Below are 15,759 nucleotides of genomic sequence, written 5' to 3' on the forward strand. Positions count from 1 at the left end.
CAAATATAATCCACTCTCCAACCCTCATTGCTTACTCCTACGATAAAAATAATGTCCTAAAATAGTCTTTTAGACTATTCTCTGCCCCATAGACTTCCTACTCATAGGGAACCTCCATTTTATTTCTGAGGCTGTAAATCACATTTGCTGTAATTCTGAGGGATGGAGAGGAATAATAATAACTCTGAATATAACTGAATGGTTGTGACCTCTGGAAGGAGCTCTGGTGGCCTAGTGATAAGGAGCTGCACTGCCAATCCAAAAGTATGTGGTTCAAATCTACAAGCTGCTTTACAAGAGAAAGATGGGCAAAGTCACTTCCGCTCATGTTATTTACTGCCTCTGAAGATCTGCTGGAGGGTCAGCTCAACATAATATAACAAGAAGTTAGTTGGAAATGGATTCATGGGGACCCAATAAGTTCCATAGGGGAATCAAGGCTGTGGCCTTTAGGAAGCAAATCTGGAAGAGTCTCTCCTTTTGCCCCTGTGCAAGTTCTCTCCACCAACCTTTTGGTTAATAGCCAAGCATTCAACCTTTTGCAATATCAAGGCTGCTTGGGTTATATAAAAACTTGAACACTATGCTATTGAGACAAGACTGAGTCCTAGTTGGACCTCCAGTGAATTTTCAAAAGCTATAAATTGCATAGGAGGAAATGGTCCCTCTTTCTTCTGAGAAGCAGCAAGTGGATTGAAATGGCCAGAGAGGAGCCACTTTAGGCAACGCCCTATGGACTGTTTTATCAGAGCTGAACTTAATTTAGCTATGATGAATTCCCATTATTGTGAGGTGATGTTAATGGGGTATAGTAAGCATTGCCTAGCTTTAGTTCTCCCAGCAATTGTAAGATAATACTGTGTGATCACATCTAAGGTTCCTCTAACTTCAAGAAAACTGGGGCTTTGCAAACAAGAACTTCAGAGCGAGAATGAGATTGGAAAAAGAGGCACTGGAAGGGATACTAGACTGATGTAAAATAAATCTTACAATCTATTTTAAATATGTGACAGTAGTCATCAATTTTTAAATAATATCAAATAAGGAAAAGAACAGCTTGTCATTAGTACTTCTGCCCTAGGAAAAAATGCTTCCCTATTTCAGAAAACATTCCAAAAGAAGTTCCCTCCTGGATTTTGAATCTTAATTTTCTACAGTTCAAAAGGATTTTGTTAAAAACTGGTAAAAACATTAACTTCTAAGCATTGAGTCATTACTTAGAAGAGAAACATCTCCATTTACAGAGGTAGTGGTAGAGTAATTCAGCAATAAAATAAAGAGTGTTTAAATGCAAAGATTAACTTTCATCCACTATTAGTTAAATAAGATATCTGTTCTTTTTCTTTGACTGAGCTGTGTTCCTAAGCTTTTGAAACATACAAAAAAATACATTGTATATTAAGTCTGATTGAAATATATCATTATTACTTAAGGTTCTATTTTAATTGCAGAACATTCATAAATATCCATGTGATACTGTCTGATTGTGAAAGCTTTAGAAAAACTATATCATAGATAATATAGATGGGATATTCAGAAAGGAATGTGTTATCATTTAGTTTCAGAAATAAGTTAGAATTGTGCTTAAATCAGATAGTTTACATAACAATAAAACTTGCATCAGGATACCCTAATAATGCCTTTGAATTTGACTGCTGCACACTTTTATAAATCACTTAGGGGAAATACCTGTTGAAAGGACTAACTAAGTGAAGTTGAGATTAGGCATGGATTTTGATGTATGTTTCCTAAAAAATATAGCAACTTATTATTAATATTATTTATTTTTATTATTAACTAATATTATATATTATTATTTAATAGTTTCTTACAGAGATAGTAAGACAAAATGCCATACTAATTGGAGCTTATTGTATAGAATTTATGGTAATTAACTGACATGTTTTTGTCCACTAATATTTTGATGTTCAGTAAGTCCATTTATTATTGCTGATATATGAAATATTTAAATTTGGCATCTACTAATTCCCTAGCCAAATGATTATTTTTATGAGAAATCCCTAATTATTATTCCATGTATATTATATGAACTTTTTCTTGTGAGTTGAGTGAAAGTTTATAGAGCAGACTGGTACTCTTCAATCACTTACAAATAGAAATATTTATGACCTTGATTATAATCCTCACGTTGTGACAACACTCTTCCCATTAGCTCTCTGTGGTTCTTGTTGCCATTCATCTTTCTATAGTTTATAAAAGCATATATTAATAAAGATAGGAGAATGAAGGGATAAGTGTTTAAAATTCTAAAGAATGTCTTCATTCTGAAAGACAAAAAAACAAAAACAAACCAAACTTGATAACTGTTCTCTTTGCAAGGATGGAGAGTATAATGCTATTCAATTAACTCTGTTCCGTGTTGCCTATATTTGCCTTACTTTTATTAAAATCAATCTCCTATGATAAACATTTTGTTAAATGAATGTCTGCTCAGTAGTTAAACTAATTTGATTAGATAAGGATAACTTCATTGGAATAGCCCTGTTCTTTGGCAATTGTGTGCATCTAAGTAGAATTTTTTAATATCCATGAGGTTCTTTTTCTTTTTCGAGTTCTTTTTCTTCTTAATATTTACTAAACATGTACTTAAATGTATTATCATCTTTATAATTTCACCCCCAAATATGCACAAGGTTTTGTTATTTACTATATAGCCTGCTGGGCAAAGAGAAAACATAGAGTGCAGAACCTGGTTATGCCATAACTTTGGTCTTATCTTTTACCTCTATGACTCTTACCTAATTTAGAACTGGATCATATTTTAAAGCCTCTGTCCCTGAATTCATGGCTTCATTCAATAGTTAAATGGAGGATCCATATGCTTACTAAACTAGATGTTTTTATCTTGATATATGCTTTCCTGGGAATGAAAACTTCTACCCTTTTACATGTTATCAGGAGCAGGCAATCCCTAAGAAAAAAATATCTTAGTAAAGCAGTGGGTCAGTGAGAAAGAGGAACATTTTCAGTGAAATAAATTGACTCACTGATTGCAACAAGAGGCTTAATTATATACAGCAGAGATTTTTAAGGACAATTCAGGACTAGACAGTACTTTGCTCTATTCTTTTATAGCAATAAGAGTTGCTAAAAATCTAAACTGACTCAACAGAACCTAACAATAACAACAGGATAAAAAAGTGTCCTCTGTCACTTGTGGCTTGAATATTTAAGGAGATTTGACTTTATAAAAATATGTAATGATGTATTTGGTGACACATAATACACTATAATGCATTAAATATTTATAACGGATCAATCTTGTGAGGATTATGTACTCATTTTCTTAATCTCTACCTTTTCATTTAATACAAGTTTCATTCGTCTCCCATGGTGCAGATGGCATATTTGAACACTGAGCCTTTGGGATTGCAGCACAGATACTTACCAGTAGGCCACCAGAGGTCCCTATGCATAGGTACAACAGTTTTCATTTTAGATATCGCTGAGTAAAACTGTGGGCCTTGGATGTCTTAGCAGCCTAGTATTGTCAACCTAAAATCAGGGGGTTCGAATATGCTAGCTTCACTGCGGGAGAAAGATGAGTAATAGCCTCCCATGTGATTTACAGCCTCTGAATACCTGCTGAAGAGTCAGTCTGTCTCAACCACAATGAGTGAGTAAGTGAGTGACTGAGTGAGTGAGTGAATAGATCTACAAGTTATGTACTACAACTAATTAAAAATTTCAAATTCATTCAGAGACACTTTAAAAAAAAGTCCTGGAAATATACTTCTTACTCTATCATGCACTGATTCCCTTTGGATTGCAGTCAGCTTCATCTTTTTCTGTTTTATCATTGTTTGTTTGCTTTTAAGAAATACATGCTCAATTTTTCATTTTGTATAAAATACATTACTGGTAATTATTATTTGCATGCAGACCACTGGTGGCTCAGTGATTAACACTTTTGGCTGCTTCGAACTGGTTGGTAGTTTGAACTCATCTATATATGAATCAAAGTGTGAAATAGTTCAGTCACAAAAAAGACAAATACTACATAGTGCCACTGTTGTAGAATGGGACTGACATCAGTGTTGGGGTGAGACTGAGAAAAATTGGATACATTATGTATAGTGCATTGAAACAGATGAGGGAGAGACAGATGAGGGAGAGAAGCATATAATAGCGATATATGCTTGGGTATTATGGTTATGACAAGAGTCCAGAATGAAGGTTGCATAGTAGAGTGTATTTGGGGGTGGGGGGGTGGGGAGAAGGATTGTATACCAATCAAATAACTTTTCTTTTACTTTTCAAAGAGAGGAGCAAACTTGGGAGGGGATGATCAGGAAAAAAAGTGCAACAATGAAGGAATGGAAATCCAAAATCTCTGTACACATTCATTAAAATTAATTAATAAAAAAATATATCAGAGTTTGAAACCATTCCTACAATCTGCTCCCTGAGGAGTCTCAACCAAAATGGATAACAGTTTTAGGAGGCCCTAAGTTGAATGTTTCCTGCTCTTGCTTTATAGGCAGCTTCCTTAACTGTGGACTCTTGTTCTGAGAACCAAGAACCAGGATATTGTACTGTTAGTAATGTGGCAGTTTCAGATGACTGGTAAGTCAAACTACTTGTCTGAACTTTACTATTACTTAGAGTAAAAGAGAAAATAATCCATTAATTATATTATAGATGCATTACACAGTGTAGACATTACCCAGGTCATATCAGTTGGACAATGAATAAGGATGACAGAAGAACAATTAATGCCTTTGAATTGTGTTGTTGAAGAAGAATGTTGAATATCCCACGGACCGACAAAAAAACAAATGCATCTGTCTTTGTGGGAGTGAAATGAGAGTGTTCCTTGGAGAAGAGGGTGGTGAAAGTTGTCTCAGCATACCCTCACAACATACTTTGGCTATGCTGTCAGGAGGGTCCAATATTTGGGAAAAAACATTGTGCTGGGAAAAGTTAGAAAGTCAGAGAAAGAAAAGAGGACCCTCAACAATATGGATTGTTAACAATGGACTCAAGCATATCGGAGGTCATGAGGATGGTGTGGGGTAGAGCAAAGTTCATATCTGTTGTTCACAAACTATCTGAAAGTTACAGTCAACTCAGTAGTACCTAACAACAGCAATGTTGTTGTTGTTATGTGCCATCAAGTCACTTGTGACTCATAGCGACTCTATGTACAACAGCCCTAAACTCTGCTCTGTCCTGTGCCAATCGCACTGTCTCTGATACACCCATCATGATTACCCCAGTCACTGAATCAATCCACCTCACAGAGGGCCTTCCTGTCCTGTGCTGTCCCTCCACCCTACCAAGCATGATGTCCCTCTCCAATGACCAGTCCCTCCTTACAACATGTCCAAAGTATGTTAGATGAAGGCTCAGAATCCTTACCTCCAAGGAGCTGCCCCGTTTAATTCTTTCCAGGATGAATCTGTTTGTTTTCTTAGCAGTCCATGGTACCCTCAATACTGTCCAGCACCACAGCTCAAAGGCATCAATTCTCCTTCTATCCTCCTTAGTCACTGTCCAACTCTCTTATACATAAGAAGTGATAGCAAAAACCATGGCCTGTATCAGATGCACCTTATTCTCCAGAGAGACACCATTGCTCTTCAGCAATAGATTATGAAAATCTGCATTTCTAAATGTTTCAGGTTGAATTTGTAGGTATTATTTTAGCCCTGGTTCTTATTTAGCCTTATTTTAGTGCAAGAAAGTGCTAGAAAATTTTCAGTAATTTAAAACCTATACATGCATCAAGTAAAGGTGGTTGGGTAAAGAATTTGTTGCCAGTAGGGATATAGATCATCTGTCTCATACTGAGGACAATTTTATATTAACATTAAAGGTCAAGTGTAAATTGTCTGTAAGCCTGACATTTATAAACCAAAGAATTGCTATCATTTATTCTACTCAAACAAGGCTTGGTGGAATTTGAAAACATGGGATTTCTACCTGAATAGACATGGCCGAATTTAAAGCTTTTAGACAGGAAACTGCCAGAGTTCAAGCTGGATTCAAAAGAAGTTTTGTATAGGGACATCATTGCTGAATTCAGATGGATCCTGGCTTAGAGAAGATAAATGCTAGAAGAGTGTCTATTTGTGCTCTATTGAAATTTGACTGTGTGGATCATACCAAGTTATGGCCAACATTAAAAAGAGTGGAAATCCCTTAATTGTGCTCATGTGAAATCTGTACCTAGACCAAGAAGCTGTGGTACAAGCAGAGCAAGAGAATACCACATGGTTTAAAATTAAGAAAGTCAAGTGTGAGGGTTTCATCTTTTTTCCATGCCTGTATCCTATATCATGAGAAAATAATTCAAGAAGCTGTACTCTGTGAAAGAGAATATGCCATTAAGATTGGAGGAAGACTCATCAATAACCTTTAGTATGCACCCTACAATATGGATTGAGGCTCAATGTCAAGAAGACAAAGATTCTCACCACTGGACCAATTGGCAGCATCAGGATGGGTTATGCATCAGAGAGTTGGACAATGACCAAGGAGGATAGAAGGAGAATTGATGCCTTTGAGCTGTGGTGCTAGAGAAGAGTATTGAGAATACCATGGACTGCTAGGAAAACAAATAGATTTGTCCTGGAGAGGGTTAAACTGGGTGGCTCCTTGGAGGCAAGGATTCTGAGGCTCCATCTAACTTACTTTGGACATGTAGTGAGGAGAGACTGGTCCTTAGAGAGGGACATCATGCTTGGGAGGGTGGAGGGACAGCTCAGGAGAGGAAGGCCCTCTATGAGGTGGATTGATTCAATGACTGGGATAATTGGGATGGGAGTGTCAGAGACAGTGCGATTGGCACAGGACGGAGTGGAGTTTAGGGCTGTTGTACATAGGGTCGCTATGAATCGCAGGCGACTCGACGGCACATAACAACAACAACAACATGCAGATGACATAACCTTCCTGAAAGTGAGAAGGACTTGAAACATTTGCTGCAGAAGATCAAAGAATACAGCTTCAATATGAATCACAACTCACTGTCAAGAAAACAAAAATTCTCACCCCAGGACAACTTCATGATACATGGAGAAAAGACTGAAATGCAATAATTTCATCTTACTTGAATCCACAATCAATACCCTTTGTAACAGAAGATAGGAGACATGTTTCATTGTGAAAGACTATAGTCAGGGACTTCTCCAAATTACTGAGGAATAACAATGTTAGCTTGAGAACTAAGATGTGCCTGATTCAGACCATGGTCTATTCAAGCATCTAGGATCTCGACAATGAATAAACATAACGGAAGGAAAACTTGTTGCCTTTGAACTGTGATGTTGTAGGAGAGTACTCAGGGACTCAGTCTCAGGTATTAGCAAAAGAATAAACAAATATATCTTGAGGAGGTTGAAGCCAAATTACTCCTTGGAGGCAAGGATGGTGAAGCCTCATTGCACATACTTTGGACTTATTTCTAGGAGAGACTCTACCTTGGAGGGAGAGCAAAAGAGAGGAAACCTTCAACCAGAACAATTGACACCAGTGACTGCTGCAATGGACTCTTGTGTGTTAGAGGTTGTAAGGTTGGCACAGGATAGACTAGAGTTTAGGTTGTAGATTTTTGTTCTTGGGTCTAAGTTGTACTCAATTTGATGGCACCTAGAAAAAATATTCTACCAAAGGGATTTTCATACAAAAATATAATAACTACAAAATTTGTAATCAATGTAAAATATATAATATAAAAGAGGTGTTAAATGAACTGATAGAGATAAAGATAAAACTAGAAAAACAAAAGGCTAGAAAAGACTATTCCTGAAAATCTTCATAAAGTGCTGGTTATGACATGCATCCATAAAGAAAGGTAGGACAAATTCTGGTTTTTTTAAGCTATGTTATCTGAAGACTTTCCTAAGCCATGATATTAATATGTTTTACTGTCTTTGTGGTTTGCTGTTAGAGGTACAACACCTATCAGTTTATCATACTGAAGGAATGATTTTCATGTCATTAATTACTTTATAGAATATGTATACAATTGTTTGTTGTTTGCTATTTTTGGTACAGCACTTGTCTGTCAATTTACTGTATTAAGGTAACTTGTGGGTTGCTGTTATGCTAGGAGTTGTGCTACTGGTGTTTCAAATACCAGAAGGATCACCCATGCTGGTGAAGTTTTAACATAGCTCCCAGATTAAGACCAACTAGGAAGCAAGAGTGGCCATCTACTTTTGAAATAATGGTCATCTGAAATCCCTATAAACAATAGAGGAATATAATTTTAGAAGTAGAAACCAGATTAGAAGTCACTTAAAATGAGGAGAAACAGCTGCAAACATCCTAAAATAAATATGATTATCAGCTCTGTGGATTGACAGAGTGACAGCAGCAATGGGCTCAAGTGTGTCAGAGATGATGAGGATGGCATAGTATAGGACAGAGTTCATACAGAGTCTCCATGAGTCATAGTTGACTCAACAGTACCCAGCAACAAAATAGGAAAGCTCTACTTAAGAACAGTTGACAGATACGTTTACATAGCTCCACACTTGAAACACAGTGTTAGACCATCTAAAGAATAAGAGAATTCGTAGTAGAGAAAAAAACAATAAAAATATGTTATCCATTACATTAATTAAATTCATGACACTCCTTAATTGAGCTTTACTTACAATAGTTAAATAATCCAGACTTACTATTATATTAGAGTTGTCACTAATTCTGTTGTTATGCTCTTGCTGACCTAATGTTGATATTTACTACTAGTTTAATAAATTAGAAATATTGTTTCCCTAAGCTTAATTAGGGATGATGAAAAGTTGTGATTAATATTGAGAATAATTAGAACATCAGAACACTTAATTGTCCTGTACCAGGAGGCTTTTGTGTTAACGGAGCAAGGGAATACTAAATGGTTTTAAAATTAAGAAGGGAGTGCATCAAGGTTGTATTCTCTCTCCATATCTATTAAATCTATATGCTGAGCAAATTACTCAAGAAGCTGGATTCTATGAAGAAGAATGCGGCATCAATTACCTGTGTTATGCAGATGACACAACCTTGCTTGCTGAAAGTGAGGAGGACTTGAAGAACTTGTAGAAGATCCAAGACTGCAGCCTTCAGTATGGATTACATCTCAATGTCAAGTAAACAAAGATTTTTACCACTGAATCTAGATGTAACATCACAATATATGGAAAAATGTTTGAAACTGTCAACAACTTTATCTTGTTTGGATCCATAATTAACATTCTTGGTACTATCAGTCAGGGAATAGAGAGACACATTGCACTGGGAATTTCTGCAGTTAGGGACCTCTCCAAATTATTGAAGAAGAATAATATTAGTTTGGGAAGGAGCCATGAGATTCAGGCCATGGTCTTCCCAATCACTTTCTATGCATCTGAGAGTTGGGCAATGAATAAGGATGATAGAAAAAGAATTGATGCTTTTGAGTTGTGGTATTGGAGAAGAGTACTGAGCATCCCATAGACAAACAAACTATGTGTTGGAGAAACTGCAAACAGAGTACTCTTTGGAAGCAAAGATGATAAAGCTTCATCTCATACTTCAAGCATACTGTTAGGAGGAGGAACATGATTCTTGGAAAAGCAGAGGGTTGGCAAAAAAGAGGAAAAACCTGTATTAAAAGTGTGAGACACTGGATAGGACAGAGTTCAGATCTGTTGTTCGTAGAAGTGTTAAGGGTTACACTCGACTCGAAGGCACTTAACAACAACCATCAGTTTAATTACTTTACCTAATTTGAAAAAAATAATCTAACAGTTCTATAGATTTAATCCTGAAGGTACACAGTTCAAGGCCAACAGCTGCTCTGTGGGAGAAGGATGGGCAATCTCCTCTCCTGCAATTAACTGCCTCTGAAAACCTGCCCTAGGGTCAGCTATGTGGGCATTCCCTTCCTATACAATTAACTACTTCTGAAAATCCTCCAGATGGTCATTTATGGGTCAGTTCTGACCATACAGTACACAACAACTATGGGTTTAAAGAATATATGTCAATCTATGGGGTTTCCATCCAAATTTACCATCCTATAATATATGTCAGGAAAGCAAGTTATATTCACTCCTCTTTAAACATTCTTCTGAGTCATTCATTTAGTGTTAATATACTTATCTTTATTTTCTCATTTAGGACTCTTGACGTTCAGCCAAACAGAGTCACAGTTGGAGGAATCAGATCACTAGAACCCATCCTTCAGCGGAGAGGACATGTGGAAAGTCACGACTTTGTTGGGTGTATAATGGAGTTTGCAGTCAATGGGAGACCTCTGGAACCCAGCCAAGCTTTGGCAGCACAAGGAATCCTAGATCAGTATGACAAGTTAATTTCTTACTATTTTAGAGGAGCATACATAACATGTATGAACATTGAGTGTCAAAGATAAAGCTATCACACCAAAACCTTAAAAATGCCAAATATTTTACACTTTGAATTTTAATATTTTTTATAACTTTTAAATTTGTTCAGCATAAGATATTTAATTAGAAAATTATGTTTTTTCTCTCTGTAGTGCCTCTCAGTCTGTCTTTGTGTTTTTCCTTAAGTGGAACAAAAAGTTAAGGATATAATTTACCCAGGGGCATCTGTTCAGAGAGCTCTGAATAAAAACTCTATCAAAAAGCTATATTCTTCATACATGTGGTAGCCATGTATTGAAAATGACTGGATGGCAACTAACAATAACACAATATGTGTGTGTGTTTGTAGGTATATGCATATGCATATGTATATTATAAAGAATGTTAGAGAAAGACAACACTGGTGGCATAGCATGTTGCACTACTAACCAAAAGGATTTGAGTCTCTGGTGGCTTGAATCCACCAGTATACACTTGTTGATGGGCACTTGACAAAAGAATGGATAGAAAAACAATGGTACATTCACACAATGGAATACTATACAACACTGAAAAACAAGGAACTCATAAGATATTACACAACATGAGAGACTCGGGAGGACATTATGCTGAGTGAAATATCTCAATCACAAAAGGAGAAATACTGCTGACATGCAAGGTAGGGGAAAATAAGAAAAGAGGGGATAAACAATGAATACTGCATTGGAACAGATGAAGGAAAGAACTATTTAAAAGGAATATATGGTTCGGCATTATACCTACTACAACAGCCCAATGTAAGAGGTATTTTGCAAAAATTTATGGGGGAGAAGTTGGGCTTGGAGGGGAATAATTGTGCAACAATGAACTAATATTTCTTTAAAAATTTGAACTGGGAAGGGAAAGATGAGAGTGAAGGGGTAACAAGTACAACAACGAATGAATGAAAATCTTACATTTCTGTACACTAATCATAACTAAATCAATATTTGTTTGAAATCCGCCAGTGTGGATGGTCTCCTCTTATTAAGATTTACAGCTTTAGGGATCTCATGGAGGGTTGTTATGAGTCTGGATCAATTCAGGGACAAAGAGTTGGATGAGTTTGTGTATATATTTTTGTTTATAAAATTAGTGTATTTATAAAATTTGTTCAGTAGTCAGCCTCACAAATTACTTTCTGATAATAATCTCAAATTTAAGCTGTTTAAAATAGAACTTCTGATTTTCCTTCTCCAATCCTTCCAATCCCACTCCAGTATTCCTTAGTTCAGGTCATGATAAATCAGTATACCAACCTGCTAAACCAAAACTCTCTTTTTTTCTTTTTAATTGTGATTTTAATGAAAGTTTACAGAGAAGTTGGATTTTCATTCATTCATTTTTGCATATTTTCATATATAGTTATAATATGTTCATTCATTGTTGTATTATTTCCTCCCTCACTCCCTTCCACCTTGTCCACTTTGGTAAGCACCTCTCATTCTGGACTGTTTTCATACAGACAATGCTTAATTATATATTTCTTTTAAACAGTTTTTTCCTTCATCTGTTTCAATGCACTGTTTATTGTTTATCCCCCTTTTTTCTCAGTTTTTTCCCCAATTTTCCATGTCAATCTTGTTTTGTAAGAGTGATGTTATGCACTATTTGCCCTTTTGTGACTGAGATTTTGACTCAGCATAATGTCCTACAGGATCACCCACATTGTGTAATTTTTTTATGAGTTCCTTGTTTTTCAGTTTCTCATAATATTCCATTGTGTGAATATACCGTAGTTTTTCTATGTAGATGGAAACTTGGGTTGCTTCCATCTCTTTGCTATTGTGAATAATGCAGCAATAAACATGGGTACGCATATATCTGTTCAGGTGGCAGCTTTGATTTCTTTAGGGTATATTCCTAGTAGTGGAATTGGTGAGCCAAATGAAATGTCTATTTCCAAATTTTTGAGAAATTGCCATACCACATTCCATAGTGGTTATACCCTTTTACATTCCCACAAGCAGTCAATAAGGGTTCCAATTTCTCCACAATCTTGCCAGCATTTGTTGTTTGCTGTTTTGTTCAACTTTGCTATTTTTGTTGGGTTAAAATTACTCTTGATTCCTTTTTTTTCTGTCATACTTCACATCCAATTTACTAGAAATCATGATGTTCTTTTTGAGACAGAAGGCAGTTCTTGTCACTTTTCAAAAAGCTACAATAGTTTTCAATCTCACTCTGAGCTACTCAGTGTTAAAGTTGTTAAACTATAATGTCATGAAGTAACCTACCTTCTCTTCACCCTCTCTCTTACTTACTCTGATGTATTAGAATTTAGTCTTTTCCTCTACTTCCATATACCAGGTGTATTCCAACCTCAGGACTTTATCATTAGCCATTTCTTGAGCCTAGACTAATGTCCTTACACACACACTTCTTCCATTTTTCGTAGCATTTTTTGAGAAGTGGATACTTTATCTGTTCTCTCTTATTTTTATAACATCATATAATTCTAATATACTGCACATTTAACTAAATTTTTCTTTGTTATATCTCCTCTCACAAGAAATCAGCATTCCATGTAGGTATGAACGTTTTGTATACTCCTGTACTACTATGCTTTCATGCTAAGAATGATACTTGACACATACTGTAAACTTAATTTATTTCAGTTTGATTTGTAATCTAGTAAAGTATACATAATCCACTAAATATGTGGCCCTTACATAAATTTTAGGAATAATGTTTATTTGACTAAGATGGCATGTTATAAATAAACGTATCATGTCTTTATTGTATAACATGTCAATTTTTTGTTTGTTTTTATTGTTTTTTTTAACATGTCAATTTTGTTTCATCTTCTTTAAACGAGAATAAGACATTGTGATGCAAAGCTACTTCTAGTGGGACAGTGTTCTCTAAATATAAACATAACCTAAACTTCAAATAAATCAAGCTTTTAAAATCAAACAAGTGAATAAAATTTGTTTGAAATATGTTCAACACACTCCCTCCAGGCCTGCTTAGTGTTTGATGTTCTTTATTGTGATTTTATTTTAGATGTCCTAGACTGGAAGGTGCATGTACTCGCAGCCCCTGCCAACATGGCGGCACATGTGTGGATTACTGGTCTTGGCAACAGTGTCATTGCAAGGAAGGGTTGACAGGAAAATACTGTGAAAAATGTAAGTATCATCTATTAGAAATTGCACTAAATATGTGCACTTAAATATGCAATTGACTTTTTGAAATTATCTTTTCCTCCAAATATAAAAAAGATTAAATGGACAATATTTGATTTTTATAACATCATATAATTCTAATATCCTGATGTCTTAAAATTTCATTTTGTTTTACCTGAAGAAGACATACTCTTTTCAAAAATTATTAAGTAACCAAGTTCTATTTCCATTCAGTAACTTTAATTTTGTTTGTTTTGTGTTACCTTTGGAAATGATGGGCAATTTAAAAGGTCAGAGACTATACTTGATACTTTTTCTGTATTTTCAGAGATATTTAGGTTTGTATTTTTGTTGTTGACTGTGGTTTGTTGGGGTTATTTCCCTCTGGTTTGGAGGTATGCACATCAAATTCCTAAATACTAAGAAAATTAGGATCATATACTGTCTATACAATGCATAAAAATGAAAGATACTAATTTAATTTTAATTTACAATTAATAGAATTTATTTTAAATATTAATTCTGTGATAATTATATTATTTCTAATGCCTTTAAGTTGTGGTATCAGAGAAGAGTCTTGAACATACCATGGACTGCCAAGAAAACAAATAGTTCTATTTTGGAGAGAGTATAACCAAGTTTTTCCTTGGAGGCTAGGATTTTGAAGCTCTACACTTTGGGAATGTGGCCAAAAGGAACAAATCCTAGGAGAAGGTCATCATGCTCAGAAGGGTAGAGGGACAGCACAAGAGAGGAAGACTCCAATGAGATGTATTGATACAGTACCTAGGGTAGTGGGAGTAGGTGTGCCAGATTCAGTGAGACTGGTTCAGGACAAAGCAGGCTTCAGAGCTATTGTTCATAGGGTTGCTATGATTTGCAGACTGCTCAAAGATGGTACATAACAGCAATAACAATGTTACTGTTAGGAAGCTTTGGTGGCCTAGTGGTAATAAGTTGTGCTGCAATCCCAAAGGCATGCAGTTCTAATCCACTTTCAGGAGAAAGATAGACAGTTGCCTCCCCGGTGATTAACTGCCTCTGAAACCCACTGGAGGTTCAGCTATGGGTCAGTTCTGAGTGAGTGGCACACTGCAATAACAATGTTATTATTAGGGAGTTGTGCCGGGTAATTGAATACGGAATGCACTGCTAAATAAAAGTCAGATGCCTCAAATCCTGCAGTTGTTCCTCTGAAAACACACTTGAGGGTCAGTTCTGACTGGACAGCAATGTATAAGAGGGGAATGTTGTTATTGTTAATAAGGCATTTATTATCTTTGATACATAAAAGGAGGAGTCAATGAGACTGTCTCGGTATAGGGCAGACATCAGAGTTGTTTGTACATAGGGTCACTATGAGTCGCAAGTGATTTGACAGCACATAACAACATTATTTAGTAAGTAGAAACTCAGTTACATCTGTAATATAAGTCATTGACTTGATCAATGGCTGAATCTTCATTTTATACATTAGTATAGTATAAGACACAAATCATAAATTAGCCATTTGGGAGTATCACATATAGTACTTAGATCCTTATGAATTTGTTTTCCTCATGTCTTTTCTTCAGAAATATATTTACTATATTTTAAATTGTTATATTTCTGGAGTATGTACATTTCACCAGCATATGTATGTGATACATGGTGAATACTGATATCAAGCTCTAAATAGAAATATGTGCCTTTACACTTTGTACAAATAGCTAATTTAGTAGAAAGTCTAAAGATCACAAATAATTTTAACTTTGAAAACATATGTTCACTTGAAAAGTTTGGAAACATTGAAACTGATTATAACAGATAGAGAACAACCTCCCACAGCAAAAAAATCTTTTGATCCAAATTCTGGTGATGCTAGGCTGAGAATTTCTGAGCTTATGTCACACAATAGAACATCTTCAATTCTGAACTTTAATATCGATTATTTCTACAGAAGCCCAGTTTCAGAATTAATAAAGACAATGCAAATACTGTGAAACAGAATATAGAATAATTTTTAATATCTCAGTCACAAAAAGGCAAATACTGCATAGTGCCACTGTTGTAGAATGGGACTGACATCAAGGTTAGGGTAAGGCTGAGAAAAACTGGATAGATTATGTATACTGAATTGAAACAGATGAGGGAGAAAACACGTTAAAAGCGATATATGAAAAATGGCAATACTACCAAAGGCAGTTCCACTACTGGGAATATACCCTAAAGAGACCATAAATGACATCCAAGTAGATATATGTATACCCATGTTTATCGCGGCTTTGTTTACA

The 15,759-nt window shown here is 35.6% G+C and overlaps 1 protein-coding gene across 1 annotated transcript in view; it reads left to right on the forward strand.

Moving 5' to 3' along the window:
* Window positions 1-15,759, forward strand: part of FAT4 (FAT atypical cadherin 4) — a 251,864-nt gene that overhangs the window by 225,378 nt on the left and 10,727 nt on the right. Inside the window, exons 12-14 of the mRNA XM_006887552.1 lie at window positions 4,502-4,587; window positions 10,114-10,293; window positions 13,365-13,489. Of these exons, the coding sequence (XP_006887614.1) occupies window positions 4,502-4,587; window positions 10,114-10,293; window positions 13,365-13,489 (391 nt within the window). The remainder of the gene's footprint in view (window positions 1-4,501; window positions 4,588-10,113; window positions 10,294-13,364; window positions 13,490-15,759) is intronic.

The sequence above is a fragment of the Elephantulus edwardii genome, unplaced genomic scaffold, assembly GCF_000299155.1.
Source record: "Elephantulus edwardii isolate Elephantulus edwardi_28Jun2011 unplaced genomic scaffold, EleEdw1.0 scaffold00058, whole genome shotgun sequence".
NCBI classification, from domain to species: domain Eukaryota; kingdom Metazoa; phylum Chordata; class Mammalia; order Macroscelidea; family Macroscelididae; genus Elephantulus; species Elephantulus edwardii.